The sequence below is a fragment of the Anomalospiza imberbis genome, chromosome 3 (assembly GCF_031753505.1).
Source record: "Anomalospiza imberbis isolate Cuckoo-Finch-1a 21T00152 chromosome 3, ASM3175350v1, whole genome shotgun sequence".
NCBI classification, from domain to species: Eukaryota; Metazoa; Chordata; class Aves; order Passeriformes; family Viduidae; genus Anomalospiza; species Anomalospiza imberbis.
The window spans coordinates 64,099,729-64,116,995 of record NC_089683.1 but is presented as its reverse complement, the minus strand read 5'-3'; the positions used below and the strand labels follow the sequence as shown (position 1 = coordinate 64,116,995).

Sequence of the window (17,267 nt, the reverse complement as noted above, 5' to 3'; positions counted from 1 at the left end):
CACTAGACTTACCTAGAAGACACTTGGTCTTGTTCTTCTGTTGAGGAGCAGAGTGTTAAGAACACTTGCCAAAGAAAACAGCTGTCAACAAATACTTCAAAAAGCAATAAAGGAAATTTTAAAAGGGACTAAACAGGCACACCATTGAATCTCAGACATCCTCTTCGCTTCAGTGGGTTCACTAAACTCATTCATGTTTTCACAATCTAGGTTTATCACTGGCTACCCAGTGTTAATCTGTGTTAAACTAAATGTTAAAAGCTCCCCTGATACCAAGCCAGATTAACTGTTTCTTAATAACTAATTTTTATTTTTTGACAGGGTGCCAAAGGAATGCCCACTGTCACTATTACCATTTTACAGGTGGGATGAACAACCAAGCAAGTAAAAAATTTTCCTTCACCTCAAAATGGCCCAAAGTATCTAAACACATGCTCTGGCCTCTTGCTTATCCCAAAGTTGTAGAACTGTGAGATAATTTGACAAGAGAGGAAAAAAAAAAAAAACAAAACAAAAAAACAGCAGCAAAGACTGTTTATAGGAAGAATACAGAAAGGCAAACTAGAGATACCAGCAGGTACTTCAGGTACAAGACAAAAGGGAAACACACTTTGGATGTAACGGGTAATGCACAGTAGGGTTGCATAGGAGACCACTGTCACATCCAGACCACTAAGCACTCAGGTTAAAATGGGACAGTATTTTCAGTAAGCCTGCTGGAAGAATGCTCTCCCCAGGACAGACCTGATCATGTTTTCCAGATAAAGAAACCTTTTGACTCACTGAGCAAACCTATGGCAGAAGTTGAAAGAAGAAGTAGAACGAGGCCAGGATTCTGTCCACAGAGCTATGTGAAATACAGGGTGATCTCTGATTTTGGAGCTTCTGGCAAAGAAGCTAGCATCAGGATAAACCTCTTAACATCTAATATCACTGTAAACAAACACAAATTGAAGTCTTTATCCAAATGCATGACACAGAGTGCTAGATGAGTGCAGTCAGTATCCAGATTTCAAAACTCAACAGAATCCAAAATAAATCAGAACACAGGTCAGCTAGGTCCTACTCTTATACTGAAGGAAAAAAAAAAATCCACCAGAACCCAACATATTAGCCAGGTTGCATTTTTCTGACTCCTGATAGAAATTCATAGTAATAAATCTTGATGACTATTTGTTTTGCTTTTACAATAGATTTGTACCTTTGCCGACACTGTAATTGCTGGGAAATATGTATCCATGAAGGAGAGACAATACTTCTGGTTTGCCAGCTCTGAGAAAATATGCCCAACCTGAAATATTTTTCTTCACTGTGGTTAGTGTGACCACTTCTGATCTCTTGTTATGTTCATTCCCTACCACAGTCAAACAAAATTACTTAAAATAATGTGGAATACTTTTCTGCCTAGCATTTATAAATTATTTACTTGTTTTTAAATGTTACATTATATTCCCAGCTGACCACTTTGTACTTCAAATCAGGTTCATTGTTCCAAAGATTACAGGGAGAGGAAGAGATCAAAATAAAACTGGGTAAGATGCTGTACTGAAATCTATCCCTATAAGTAATTTTGTCTAGGAGGTCAAAAAAGACAAATCTTCAAGCCTGAGAAACAATAATGTCAAACATAATGAGAAAGTGAAAAATGGTTTTGAAAAGGTATTGCAGTAACTCATGTGAGGAGAGGAAGGTGACAAGGCTCTTGGTTGGTTTGCTTACTTGCAAAAACAATTCATCGTCCCTTGAGGAAACAGGGGATTGGTTTCTGTGTAGAATTGCAGTGGTGGCTTCACAAGCACAAGGGCCCTGACAAAAATGTTCTTTTGAAATTCCAGCTGCAGGGTTGGTCAACCAGAGCAGATCTTATATCTCTCTTGTTTACATTACCTTTTCTTTTAAAAGGACACTAAATAATTGAATATCTCAATGCAGGCCCTTGTGACCAGCCCCAAATCCAAGAGAATAAAGATTATTAGTTTGCAATGAAGGTTAAAAAAAAAAAAAAAGGAAATATTTTAATGTAGTTTGCTAATTTTTTTCACACACATTTTCAATTTTTAGGTAGAGCTGTGCTGAGAGTAGGGCAAGAAGGATGACAACTATTGAGGGTCTGTTGGGATTGTGGGGTATATAGGATATGCTTTGTTGTTCTAGACAACATCAGAGATCTGCAGTGACTGCAGAAGAAAAACAGGATGAGAAAGGGGAGCCCAGGGCAGGGCACAAGTGCCAAACAACATCACTTTGAGTGTCTCTTTTTAGAGTCTGAGCCATGAAACCAAGCCAGTCTGGCTGGACAAGCATCCCTCTCAAGAAGGTTACACCCTGCACATAGCAAAAAGTAATGGTTGGAGTCAAATAAAGCTTAAAAATCCCTAAACCTTGAAGAGCAACACCAGAACGTAAATGTCTCTAACCAGTCAGGCCTAGAGCTGCCCCTACAACCTGGGCACATTGTAAATGCTCACCCCTACAGGCCCCATTGCCCCTCAGCAGCCAGCTGGCTCCTCCTGCTGTTAACACACCAACTCACTTGGCACAGAGTGTGAGGAGGATATGCCTGGAAAAGGGGTGAGAGGATACCCATCTTGTAGCAGTTATTTAATAACTGCCTCAGATGTTCTTTTCATGATGATTCCCTTTGTCCACCACTGCCCCAAGCAAAATCTACTTTTTCCTCAAAGAGAAAATCTATGTTTAATCAGCCTGGCCTTAGGCTTTCCCCTCTGTACAAGTCTGAGTGACCCTGAAGCTTCACACAGGAACAACATTTTGCATGCAGCGTCAATGCAGCCCATGCAGGCTGACCTGGAATGCATCGCGGGACAGACACCCTCCTCCCATTCTCTATCCAGAAGTGGGTCACTGCAGTGGATATTTTCTCAATACTCTCTCAAATGACAATATAGTCTCCTGAATTAAGGACTGCACATATAGAAGAGCTGGTCAGATCATCTATTCAACCACAGCAAGCCCTAGAGCAGAATCTTCTTTACATTTTGCTGCTGTTTTGACCTCATACAATCCCTCATACAATCCCTCACCTTAACATTAGTTTACTGCAGAAGGCACTTTCACATACGTCTGTACACCTTAACATCAGCATATCATTCTTGGGCTGCAGTTTGCATTTCCTAACTGAAAACCTGGCCTGTTAGTTATAAAGCTGCCCATGCTGAGTAGTGGTTCTCAGCAGCTCAACTGTCCAGGTATTTCTAATGCGCAATTATTCCCCTCTAAACATTCACACATCCCTCAGACAACATGTTTCAGGATGGGTTTGCCGTGCCACTCCCTGCTGTCAGGCTAAACCTCTTTTTTTAATAAACCACACTTATGGAGGGTATTGCATGACGCATTTCTTTTTCTAATACCAAGATTCTCATTTCCAATCTCATAACATACTTTCCACTTGCATCTATGTAAGCTCTAATGTCCCCAGCCCAAGAAAACTGTGGCAGTGCCTTTACCCCACTGTTACAAGTTGATGTTCTGTTAAATAATACAGTTCATATGGATTCAGAAGTCCACAGACAGTTTCCCTCCTGTCCAGAAGGCCAAAGGCCTCAACAACTGAGTACAACACTGAGCAAGTGTATCCTAATTTTTCAAAAGTTTAAAGCATTTTAATAATGGCAAATGAAGAATTACAGATTCATTGTTAATGATGGGCAATATCAGGGCCTGTTCAAGTCTAGAGGGCATGTTAATAACTACAGTTCTGCTCTGGAGTTGCACCTGGCTTTAAAGGGATGACCAAGGACTTATAAGTTAATTTGCATTTTTTCCAACTCTGATGAAGAACTGAGCTAGTTTTAGACGCTAGAAGAGCTATTGCTTCTCCAACAGTGCTCTCCTGACAGTGGTTCTAAGCAACAATAGCAGAAAGAATAATTCCTTTGGAATCTAGAGATAATAGATTTTTGGCAGCAGATGATACCAGCCAAATCAGGCTATATAAAGATATGATAATTTTTTTGTATAAAATCTATTGTGTTAGCAACAAGTCATGACACAGAGACTGCTGTACTTCTATTCAGTCTCAAGAGATTTCATTCAGAGATTCACAATATTCTAGCAGAATATTGCATCAGTTTGAACAAAAAATTGAACGCAAGACTATGTGAGATACACAGATATGTTGAGAGTTCAATATCTAAGGCCTGCCCAGCACCACACAAGGTCAACGACCAAGGTAAGCAACATCAAATACAATGAGCAAGGTAAATCTTAAAAGTTTAATTTAAAAACTCACCTGAAGGTTAGCCACATATTCACATTTCTCCTTAGAAGTTTATTTCCTTAAATTGGTGTCATGGTTTAGGAATGGTACTCCCCAGTTTAGTGCTTCTCACTGAAACTCTGAACTCCATACCACTTGCTCACCTACCCCCTTTTCCCCTTCTTCCCTCTCAGAGGATTTGAGAGGAGAATTGGAGCCATAAAAGGCAAAGATTATGGGTTGTCTTTGGGTTTGGATTACGGGTTGAGATAAGAAATATTTACTAGAAACAGCAATGAGATAAGAAAATGAACAATATTAATAATGAAAGTGTACAAAAGGGAGAGTGTGGAGCTTGACCTGACTGCAGCCACACCGCACAAAATTGTTTCTTTTTAGAATATCATCCTTATAAAGTAGCAAAATGCTTAATTTCTCACTAAGCTTATGGCAACACTTTCAAAAGCAAATGCAACCCAAAGCATAATGTGGTCAGCTGGCCCTTCAGAAATGCTGAAAATAACCCAAATCACCAGAAACCCAGCCACACCACCAACCCCTCCCCCACTCCCTTCCCACTAAAACAAAGAGTTTCTATATTTTGGCTTAATAGGAATGGAGTGCCATACAGTGTGTGCTGGTGGATATGCAGTCTTAAATAAAGTGGCAGATTTTTCTCTTAAATACGAGAAAACAAGAATTCAGGGTAAGGATGACCAAATGTAAATGAAGGGGATCAAACCTAGATTGACAGAAATTACCAAAAAAGTACCTAATAAAACCCCATAGCTCTAGACAGAGCTATCCATCTATCCATCAGATGGATACTGCTCGGCCACCAGCACTCTGCCATGACCACAGAGCTTTTCAGGTGTTATCTCACTCACAGAACTTTGAGGGATATTCTGTAGGAGGCAACCCTGCTCTGGCAGCAGCCTGAGGTCTCTCCCTGGTGCTCTCTCTAATGACTTTGTTTTCGGCTACCCATCTGCAGCACAGGGATCTGGGATCAATATCTCAGCAGCACCTCCTGCTCCTCCAGACCCCGAGGGACAGTGACACTGTGCACACATTTTGTAGCAGGGTCTCCCTGCCTCTGTTTTTACAGACTGTGAGTACATCCACCCTGTCCTCAAACACCTCCCTCCAGAACTGTGGCAGAGCTATGCCAGCTTGTGTCTATCCTTTGAAGTAACAGTGGGTTTAGTAAAAGTAAAGCTAAAATCTCAATATAATGAAGATTTATCCAAAAAAAGTACAAAACAGAATTGTTTAATTACCCAAGAGAGAAGGGAATGGACAGAAACTAACACCACTCCCACCTGAAAGACACAGAAGCACCTGCCAGCTGGTTATAGGCAAAAGCAATCATGTACCACCATTACTTCTAGGGAATCTACACCTGCCAACACAGGACTGCTAACAGTGGAACACCTCACCCACTAAAATTCTAGTTTTGCATTATTCAGATTAACCCTCATACCATCTCTCACAGTGTCACAGTCATTCAATTAGGGAAGTTTCACCACCACCTGTGGGCAGCAGTTAAAGAAACTGGGGGAAGAAAGTATCAAGAAACTTGAAGGGTTGTCTAAGGCACTGTGGATATTGTGTTCCCTACCAATATTGGTGGCAATATAGCCCAGAATTACACTGCTAGCCTCAAACATCTCAGCAAATCAGAGAGATGAATAAATTATGACAGTCAGTTTGATCTTCAAACTGAGCACAGTGGAGGTGCCTATTTTCTGCAGTGGCTTCCTCAGAAAGTCTCTCCATGCTTCTCAGCTAGGGCATTGTGAGTGGTAATACCAACACTGCCTCAGTTAAAAACATTATGTTGGCATAATTTCACAAACCTCTACCAAACTTTAATCAAAGTCAGTGGTGCCATTCCATGCCAGCTATTTTCTCCAGATTGTTTGACCTGGCAACTTCCAGATCAAACTATTTCAAAGAACAAAGCCAGTGGAGGAGGAGAGTAGGACATTTTGTCCATGTCAAGATCTGGTATCTCTGAACCCAAACTACACTTCAAAGTGGCAAGCTTGACATCTGGCCAAGGGCTTGGAATTAAAGATGAGCCTCTTTGTCCCAGCTCTCACATTACGGTACGCCTCAAGCTACAATGGTATTTATGAATTCCATGTGAGAAGGGAAAATAAGTGTCTGTGGGCCCCACAGGGCTGGCAGAAATCTACAACAGATTTGCCATCACAAATGCAGTCTTGAATGGCTTTGTTTCAGTTCTGCACAAGAGCAGATCTGCTCTACACAGGCAGTGCAGCAAACGGACACCTGACCCCTGGCAGCAGAAAGAGAATATCCCAATCACACTCACTAATCTTTCTGCTGGGTCCACTGATGATAGAAAAAGCCAGAGGGACAATCATTACTTTATATTCTAATTACCTGCCTGACAAAAGTCACTGCATTTCCCCAAATCCCCATTCGGCCTCAGCTCTACAAAGTTAAATCATTCTTATACATTTTCCAGAGGTCAAATATTCAAAGCAGCAGTTGACAAATCAGGTCAGTGAGTCATGAAAGTACACATCTTATTTTTCTTGGCTAAAATTCATCAGCTAGAATCTAAGGATGCCAAACAGGTGTTTGTACTGTAAGGAGACATATTTTTTTTACTTCTCCTCATTATTCATGCACAGTCCCTAGGCAAATTTATACCAAGCTTTTAAAAATAGCATTAATAATCTTAGGGGCTGCACTAAGACCCTAATTAAGATGGTATATGAATGCTTCCTGCTTGCATGTGAGATTATATATTTAAGCTACACAGTCCAAAGGCTCCTTAAGGAATTAATTTTATTAACAGTGGTTTGGGAAAGATGGTCATTATTCTTGCTTTTTTACAAGGTGTTGAGACATCAAGAGAAATATTTTCCTATTTTGACCTGTGACCTGTTAATCCATGTTTAGGACCTGGCTTCTCAGTGGACATTATAAGTCACAGTGTAACTGCCCTGGTCCTGGTGGTTGGACACACTCACCACCTCTGAAAGTGTTTTCCAACTAGTGAGGCATTGAGGAAACGAGAAGCTTTCTCAGAGGCATGCAAAGGCTTTGCTGAGGTGAGATTTCTAGCTTCACACAGGATCACCTCAGCAGAAACAAGAGTTCAGTTTCCAACAAATTATGTGGCTACTTCAGCAACAAGACCAGCCTTTCATGCAATATTGTTCCTCTGCTCACCTGGCAAATTCAGTAACAAAACAGGATAGATTTATCAAACTACCACCTCTCTTTCCCACAGCCATGGTTCACCTGTAGGGTGAATCCTTCCTGCAAGCTGCAGACACATGGATCACAGCCAGTTTTGGAACAGGCTCTTGCAGGGCCCTCCTGCTAGAAATGGCAAGTGCTGGCACCGCTGACTGCCACTGCTGGAGCTGCAGGAGTAGAGCCTGCCACTGCCAACTACACCTGCATTTTTCTGGGAGCCATGAACTAAAAGAAGAGTTGATGAAAAGAAGTCCAAGCAAGAAGTAAGAGGTTAAGATTCTAACACCAAGTTTCTATCATCATTCCTAAACACAACGTTTGCACGGAGAGATAAGCCTTGAGAAATCATAAAAAGTGCACCACAGTTGAACAGCTGCAGAGTTGAAAGGGACATTTAGCAAGAGCCTTTCCCTCTGCCCACAGCAAGGCAGCAAAAGACACCTGCAGCTTTGCAGCACAAGTTGCAGGTTGAGTCAAGGTTTAACTCAGGTTAAAGAGTCCTCTCTTCAGAAGTTACCACACATCAGTGAAATAAGTTCACGTTTCCTTTTGTGGATAAACACAGTCTTCTCACTGGAAACACTCGCCATTTAACGAGTAGCCTAGAAAGCTGTTAACCTGATTTAACTGAACTGACAACTCGTTCTTACCAGCACCAATCATACACTCCCACAGTGACCAAAGCTTTCCTGGCAGAGCTCTCTCCCTGGATTTATCATTAACATCTACATCCTAACACTGCTAAATAATTCAGTACAGCATTTAGCCTTGTGTCCTTGCCTCTCTACTCAGAAAACACTTTCTTTTCTGTATGTTTCAGCAACAGGGAACAAAACCCTGCCTGGATTGTGGTTCCACCTTGTGCTGTATAATTGAGGGGGGAACCTCAGTTACCCTTTCACTCTCAACATAGAAGCATGGGTTTTATTTCTTTTATTTTGTTGGAAATAGTGTTTATTAGATAACTAAATATAGAGCGTTATTTATCCACATGGAGTCATGACCATGTGGGCTTAGATTCACATGCAAATTCCCCTTTTAATAATCCAAATGCAGGGAGTGCTCCAATCAGAGCTATCAGCCCCAGCTCCCAGATACCTGATGCCAGCTTTGCTGGTAATGTAGGCCACCGAAGCAAATCCAGAGAGATTGAGTTGGAAGAAGAGAGAGACTCTGAGATCTATTTGCTTGGCTTCCTGACGATGAGGGGGTGTCTAACTTCTTTTTTTTCTTTTCCACTGTAAAGGGGATGTCGTTTAAGAGAGATCATTAGCTGCAAGCAGCCTGGCTGGGTCAAGGCTGGGAGGCGGAGACACAGTTGCAAGTAGCAAAGCAAGGTGGAGGCACGAAGACAGAAGACCAGGTTAATGAAAGCATGAGGTGGCTCTTGGGCAGCAGCTTGAAAAATTTTGGACATGCTGACAGGGGAAACTATGACTGGCTAAACAGTGAACCAGGTGGGCCACTTCTGGAAACAGAGCTTCAGGTCTGTACCCCCCTGCTCATCTCTGTGGCATGTCCTTTGACTTTGCATGTGTGTGTATGTCTGTGTAACGCCTCAGTGTACAGCACAGAGTAAATCCCTGGGTATTGGGACGTATCAAAGCAGTACTGATCAATTACATCGAGTCGGAGCATTTCTTTATTGCTGTTAAGTCTTTTTAAACACATTTGTGGAAGAGAAAAACATTAGATGGAGAAATTTTGCTGGGGTGGCAGGTAAGGAAGTTTAATTACTTCATTTAAGCGTAACGCATCCTTGATTTCCTTTCTGTTAAAGGCATGTTTACGCTTTGCATCTGGTCCCGTGAAGCCTTTCTGCAGATGTCGCGAGTCAGTCGCAGGCAGCAATGAACTCTTGTTCCCTAAGCTGTGCGCTGATTACTTCTGCGAGAGAGGATCACATGCAGCGAGTGGGGGGAGGGAAGTAGCCCCCAGAGATGAAAACACAGCCTGCTTTCTGGCTTTGTCTGGGATACAGCAAAAAGATTTTTCTGATCAAAAATAATAATTTAAGGTGCACGCACTTCCTCAGTACATGTCCGAAGCATGTTGCATTAGCAAATGAACTGGCCACACTACTCAGCCAATATAGATAAAGTGCACTGTTGCAAAATAAATGGGGGTAGGAGGGATAGGATTGTCAAAACAGGACAAAAAGTAGTATTTAAACGTCGATTTTAAGAAAGTCTGCCTCACTGGTAATGTTGCCAGAGTTAGAATAGCAATGGCAATGTCTTCACACCTCAAGACTGCTTTTATCTGACAGTGAGAAACAAACAGCATCACTAGAGTCACATTCCAACAAGTATTTGAAAATTCTGTGTAAATCCAGGCTCACTTCTAAATTACATGTCTTTACTAATGGATACAAAAGCACATAAAAATGTTTTTGTATTTGCCAGAGTTACAGGATTTTGCTTTTTACAAGCAGTAATGAATCATCTTCAAGAAGCAGGATAGAGCTTGGAAAAGAACCTATGGGGGGACCACACCCTAATGACTTCAAAGCAGACTTTGTTCCAAATCCACTTAAAATATTTCAGCAGTATCAGTTTCCTGATTCAACTTCAAAAGATATTAGTATAAATATGGGCTGTATTAACAAAAATAAATTTAATGGAGTTCTAAGTATGCTAGCAAATCATTAACAACATAATAGATCTTGGCACAACTCAATCACTTCAATGGGAATTTCAGTAAGCAAAATAAACTTTAATATTTCCATCCTCACACAAAAGCTTCCTCATGTTTTGCCTTATGAGGTTATTCCCTCCCAAGGCAGATACTACCCCTCTTTTGTCCAGACACGTAGCTCAGCTCCAAGCCCATTCCTTTTCTCGTCATGGATATACCACACAACTCAGCCACACTCTGCCTTTTATTCCTTTACCAACAGGCACAAGTAAAAGCTCATCTTAACTGATATGAGTCACATAATCTGTAAGCTGGCAACTGTACATGCTCAGCATGTTCAAAAAATATAGGCAGACAGATTACTAACGAAAGGCTTTACTCCTTCCAGTATGTGCTCAGTGGTTGGGGGAAACTGACCCCCTGCTTCAGTCCCTACAAATATATAAACAAAAGGAGGAGAATTAACAATGTCCAAACTATCCTACTAAGAATTAGTTCTGGGAAAACAGGACTTTTTAGAAATATGATCCCTTTTACTTCCATGCTCTTTTCTGCCTTTCTCTATTTTAAAATGGATATTTTCCCATATTTATGTGTCTGTAACTTATTTCATGCTGGAAGTGAGATCCTTATTTTTGTCACTTACAAACCTGACAATAGGTGCTTGTGAGGACACAGGCAGAGCACGCTGATCTCCAGTGAAGCAGCACCAAACAAAACCAGTCAATTAATAATTCCGTCAGTCACTTCATATGACTGGTGTGGAAACTTTCAGATGTAAAACAGTAGAGAATTTTACCTTGAATATGTTCTGCAGCCATATTACTTTCAATTAATGAAGATTGAGTTTGATTTCTAGAAAATTTTATTTTCCAGTTCTGGCAGCTATTCCTGATACCTATACACAGTGGTTACTTTTCTAGTTTTAGAGCTTCAGCTGCAGAAGGTAATTTTAGGCCAGTATAGAACTAGTTTTAGACTTTCAGATTCTTTTTTTTAAGTGACTTTTGATTCATTGTATTAAAATGATTCCTATTTTTAGTGTAATTTTTTAAATGCCTATTAGATTTTCCAAATCTTTATGTCAAGATTTTTGCAACATTCTTCAGTAGACCTTTAGGCATTCATTGCAGAAATGGAAACAAAACCACTATAGTAGAAGAGGGACTAATATTGATCAATTGTCTCCTAATACATTTGATATATTTATATGGATATACATACAAGAAGTCCAGCATCGTCCTTTTGGAACTACATTTCAAAGTAAAATCAGTCCATGTAATGTTTGGCAGGAGGCAGCATCAAAATGGAAATATAATTCCCTGTTCAGGTTCAGGGCATCTGTGGGGCAGTAGTTACGAAAAATTATTTCAGCTTAAATAATACACTAAGTAGCCTACAAATTACTTCTCCCAGATAGGAAAGTCTTAAGATTAGCTGTGTTTAAACTGTTATGAGCACTCTGAAACACAGACTGAGGAATACTGGTCTTTATTGTCACCTGTTAACATACAGAAAAAGCATGAAGCTGAATCAGGGGAGGTTTAGGTTAGATATGAGGAAAGCATTTTCATTCAGAGGGTGGTTGGGCACTGGAACAGGCCTCCCAGGGCAGTGGTCACAGCACCAAGCCTGACAGAGTTCAAAAATCATTTGTACAATGCTTGAAGGCACATGGTGTGGCTCTTGGGGTGTCTTGCACAGGGCCAGGAGCTGGGCTCAATGATCCTGATCAGTCCCCTCTAACTCAGCATATTTTATAATTCTATAATATTGCCTTATTCTTAATTCTACCTGCTTTATATGCCACTAATTTGCAGATCATAGTAAAACACACTTACTGTTCTTCCACAACTATACAGTAGTCATGAAACAAAAGAACAAACTAAACAAATTTATTATGTCTTCTTTTGCACACATTACTGAATAGGTAGCCACCAGGCTCTGGTTATTGTGGTTGTTTTGAAATAGAATAGGATAAAATAGGAGTAGTTCACTTGGAAGGGGTCTGCAATGAAAACCTAAACCAACCACCTGACCTCTTTACAGAGTATAAGAGAATATGGGCTGCTTTGTAATAGCCTATGCAATTTTTGTCCAGATCCCACAATGAAATTAAGTACTTGCAGGTTCAGGGCACTGCCTCTTCACCTTCAGAGACAGCAATACAGGTGCAGAAGTTCTGCAGACCATACCCAAGGATCTCAACCCAGGCACTCAAACCAATGAGTAACCCACAAGAAACACCTCCGCTGATCTGTCTTGTCCATTCCCTAGAGCATTTGGTAGCAGAGACAGGAGAACAGCTCCCCAGGAGAACATTTGCTTTACCACACAAGCAGGCAGTCCTCTCTCTTTCCACAGTCTTCTGACTCAGTCACTGCATACTCTACACACCCTGCAACACAGTACCCTGAGGTATTGTGGTGTTCATCTCCTTCCCTAAGCAATCCATCACAACCCTGAGGAGGCACAATAATTTAATTTAAAATTATATGTGTTGCAGAGCAAATTAAGGATTTTACAGATTTCAAAAATGCTGGCATTTATTCAGGCTTGAGAGCTTGATTTTGCAATTTTAGAAGTAGTGCTATAGGTTAATCTTAGAGGGCCTTTAAACAAGAAGAGTTTTCAGGCTAGTAACCTACTGATACCCTAAGGTGTGCTTTTGTGGCTACTTCACAGACTGTTGGCATCTGAGCTAGCTCATACTACAAATAGTTGCACTCCTTCCATTCTTTTACCATTAGGTGCAAACTGTGCCCTCCAACAATAATATATTTTGCACATTTCTCTTAATAGGTACTTCATTGCAAGGCCCAAGATCTCTGGGTTCTAACCAAGGCTTTGGGGCAAAGTATATTTCCCTGAGACCCAAGACCATTTGTTGATTCCTTCCATCAAGCTTAACTTTTCCTTCCCTTCTGAAGTCCAGTATTTGTATGAGGCTATGTCTCACAGCCCTAACTCTTGCCTGTGCTTCTACCAGCACATGAAGGATACACTGTCCTTGGCCATTATTTAACACAAAAATATCTTTTCAGTGAAATTTCTAGGGAAGCTGCACTGAGTTTAAATGATAATTAGGGCTTTATATACCTTTTACTAATCTCATGTAGGAAACACTGGCAATCTCACTCTCCTCACAAACCACCAGAATACTGTACAACTCAGATCCTAAGACCATCACATAACCTGGATGAAAGTCTACTTCCTACAAATTAAACCCAAAATCTAGACTTGGATTTTCAAAACAAACTCTTCACTGATCTGGAATAAAGCTGTCCATTATAAGCTCAGCTCCTCTCAATATTTACCGTAAGAGTATTGATAACATACCAGTATCAGTGAGTCTCCACATACATAGAGCACTAACATAATACTGAATGTTTTTTTCTCATTTTCTCTTGAAATGTTTTATGCATCTCATAAGGCACACCAAAAAAGCATTAACAAACTTTTTAAAAAATCCCCTCATTTGTAAGAGATTATTTAGTTGCTGCATTGGAAGAGCAGCTGGAACAATTTCTTCCAATTCTGCTCTTCCCTGTCACTTATTGAATGGTCAGGTAAGATAATAGCTTGTATAGCCAGAAAATCTTTAATAAATAATAATCTTTAATAAAAAGTATCAAGAAATATAAAACAGTTCTTTAATATGCATTTTTTGGGGTAAAATACCATTGGAGAAAAATAGCTTACTAGCTAATCTGCAAAGGTTTCAGTGTATTTTAAAATAACTTTAATGCATTTAGTTTCAGACCCACAATACCTTAGGGAAAAAACAGAAAAGCAATAATCTCCCCTACATTATTTGTTAGGAGTCAATGCCTAATTACTTTATTTTTCTTAGGCATGGCCACATAATAATAATTTCATAATATGACAACAAAGCAAAGAGGTTACAAATGACTGGTAGATAACCAGTTGAATGTAGATTACAGTGTGATTTGGTAGCTAGAAGAACGACTGTGATTCCTGGAAGAATAAGAACAGAAAGTTTTTGTAGACTAAGAAGGAGACTCTGGAGTTACTGTCCTTTTCACAAAGCCTTTGCTGCAAACGGCCAGTTTGCATCCCTGCTTCCAAACCCTTTGAGGAAATAATCACTCAAGTTCTCCTAGCCTGAATGGGCACCTTCACGCAAAATAAAGGAAATCTGATCCATTGACCTGTTTAGTCTCACTATGCAAATGTGAGAAAGCCACCTCACAGCATTAGTCAAGAGCTTACAAAGGGAATGACTTGATAAACAGCATTATAGGGTTTGGGTTTTCCTTCTGCCCTAGACTAGACTCTGAATGAGACCCAATTATTAGAAGAGGGAGTCAGACTGGAAACATGATATGCTAAATTTTAAAACTAAATATAATACAACATGAGAGCACAAATGGCTTTGTTGCTTTTTATCATAGCTTATGACTCCAGTTAACATTGCATCACAATTCAAAAGCTGTGGGACAGAGGGTCTTTTGTGCTACATTTTGCAGAAAACAAAGCTGACACAACAGTCACAACTGTTATTTCTCTTACATCAGAAGTTCTTTTACCATAGTTCTAAACAGGGAAAAAGTTATTCTTGGATCGCTGGAAGGGCAAGCTCAAGAGGTCCAGTCCAAGCTGTCCTGTCCAATAAAAACACCATGTTTTATTTGTAACTGGCCTGTGAGGTTAGAACTGGTATTGCAGGCAATGGGCCCTGTTTGAAAGGGCTAGTTGTTATAATATTTGTTCTTTATACAGTATTCCAAACACAAAGAAACACCAGATGGTGGATCACCAGCCTTCTTCATCTGCAATTCAATGTTCTCCCAAATTTTAAAAGCTCAACCAATCTCCTGCAAAGTTGACTGGTCCCACTATAATCCAAGAGTAATAAAATGTCATACAAAATTGCATATACTTCCAGGCTTTCGGGGTTTTTTCCCCATTGGAGACAGGGTTTTCTAAAAATCCAACACTCTTTGCAACTTCTCTGGGGTTTTTTGTCTCTGGTTGTAATTTGCTTTAATTGGCCAATAAATAGAATTCATGAGTCTGCAAAACATACTGCTTGATTGATACTAGTGCAGAGAGAAAGAAATTTGGAAAAGCAACTGCTATGTCATAAGGCAGAGATGGGGAATGTGGTTTTGCTCTCAGATTAAGAGATCTCCAGGAATCCAACAGCCTTCCTATTTGCTTGGTTACAGAGCAGACAACAGACAAGTTCAACCAAAGACGACATAGAACCATTTCTGTGTATCATATTGCCTGCCACCATGATGCTCTTCCTGGCATTCCTGCTGCTCTTCCTGTACCGCCGTTGCCAGCGCCCCACTCAGCAGGGGCAGATCTTCAGCATCGACCTTCCTGAGGCCCTGCCTGAGCACGATGTGTCCAATTTCCTTTCTGCGCTGCCCTGGAGCAGCGAACAGAGCTTCCACTACTCTACACTGCTCCCTGATGCCACATTCCTGTCTGTGTGTTTGCCTCCATCATACGAGGAGGCCACAATGAAAACTTCCGTGGAAGAGGCTCACACTGAGCTCTCTCCAGACCCAGTGCCTCCTTACGAAGAGAGCGCGCTGCAAACCAGCAGCACCAAATAAACTTCCTACAGAAGCACCTTAGCTGAAGCATGCAGCACAAAGGTAGAACTGCTATGGCCTTTAAAATTTGTGAAAAGATTCCAAATGAGGCACAAAACCAATGAATTTATGAAGGAAGAAACTTGAAGTAACAGGGACTGCGTCTTTTCACCTCATCCTAGGATTCTCTACCTTCCATTTGTGGCAAGTGTACACACGGTGTAGCACCAACTCCGATCCAGACTGGTAACATGGGGATTCTAGTTAATAAACATGTCATACAAGGATTAAACTTAAGGAAAGCTGGGAAGCTCTTCCTCTGTAATCCCTCAGCTACAATGAAATGTCAATAACGCTATAGATTCAGCAATCACAAAAAGGGCTTTTAGCACATACATATTCCAGTTTGGGTTTTTTTTCTATTTTATGCATTTATATTTAAATGAGTTTTTGACAAGCTGAGTTGCTCAGTCTGTGTGTGTTTACATCACATCATTCTGCAGTGCTCTGGAATGATCACAAAAGCTCTCAGGAAAGCAAATATATAACCTCTACAAAATTTCCAGTAACCGTCCCCAAAGGTTCAAATGCACACTGTGAATAAAGGCTGTCTTCTCTCACAGTTGGACAATGAGGACAACCAGCAACCAGAGAAGACCTGATTGTTCTGGGTGAGGAAACCTCCATGCAAGAGCACACTCACTCTGTTGCTGCAAGCTGCTTGCCAAGGTCTGCAAGGTCCCAGCATTCCAGACTACTCGGTTGACTTCTTTTCCAAGTCTAAACTAATAAACCATAGGATTTACTTGGTGCAGTGTGTAAAGGAGTTGGGAAAAATTAATAAAATCAAGTGCACCAAAAAAGCCCTGATCTGTATTTCAAAACAGCATTATAATCCCTTCCCCTTCATCCCTAGGGCAGGATGAGGCTAGTTCAAGTGTGTTGGTGGCAGTGGTTCAGAGGGTTTGCTTATGCTTTCCGAAACTGATGTATGTCATCTTTAATTCTTTCTTACAGGATAGCATTTTCGCTAGGTTGATAGATGGTCTTGTTACAGAAGGTGGTTACTACAGATCCTGACAGCCTCAAAAGTTATGTTGGCAAGCCACAGACAAATGCAGTGTCATGGAATAGCTGACACCTGCAAGGAAGAAACTGTCGTAGCAGCTGGTGCAGTCTTGGTGTAACTTACAAGCCCAAAGGCGACTGGTGATTTCAACAGCTGTCAGGAGGTGTCAATAACAGCCAGTCCTGCTTTATAAACTTAGCACATTCCTTAAAAGAACCCAACAAAAACAACAACACAGTATCAGAAATAAAAATCCTCACTGTACAGCAGAAGAAAGGCCACTTTAGAGCTGCAAGGTGGTTGAATTCTGTGTTATGTAAACAGTGACACAATCACAGTAACCAAATTGTCCATATCAAAACTGATGTTCCCACTCATACATTTCTCTTACAATAAGGAAAAAATATGCCTTTTTATTTAGGAAAAAAGGGTTATTTTCTTGAACAACAAATTTGAGATAATTCTTTTTCTAATGCTCCATTTGGGTCACCAAACTGAAGCAGCAGATGTTTTGGAAAACTCCAAATTC

At 40.6% G+C, this 17,267-nt stretch overlaps 1 protein-coding gene and 1 long non-coding RNA gene across 3 annotated transcripts in view; one reads left to right on the top strand and one right to left on the bottom strand.

The window, feature by feature from the left end:
• The window catches only part of LOC137470946 (uncharacterized), a 30,626-nt gene that overhangs the window by 3,049 nt on the left and 10,310 nt on the right, over nt 1–17,267 (bottom strand). The gene's annotated exons all lie outside the window — the stretch shown is intronic.
• Nucleotides 7,663–16,597, top strand: SMIM28 (small integral membrane protein 28). 2 transcript variants are annotated; one of them, XM_068184806.1, is made up of 3 exons: nt 7,663–8,351; nt 8,709–8,948; nt 15,292–16,597. In XM_068184806.1, exons 2-3 carry the CDS (start codon nt 8,838–8,840, stop codon nt 15,688–15,690), a joined length of 510 nt encoding a protein of 169 aa, XP_068040907.1. In that variant the 5' UTR covers nt 7,663–8,351; nt 8,709–8,837; the 3' UTR covers nt 15,691–16,597. The 2 variants fall into 2 exon arrangements, with proteins under 2 accessions (XP_068040907.1, XP_068040908.1); XM_068184807.1 differs by having other exon boundaries at nt 7,663–8,948.

What these genes read in the sequence shown, in the direction of transcription:
- SMIM28 (XM_068184806.1), top strand. Translation starts at nt 8,838, where the DNA reads ATGAGGTGGCTCTTGGGCAGCAGCTTGAAAAATTTTGGACATGCTGAC. An exon ending in TTCTGGAAACAGAGCTTCAG is followed by an intron (nt 8,949 to 15,291) that starts GTCTGTACCCCC and finishes GCTTGGTTACAG; the next exon opens with AGCAGACAACAGACAAGTTC.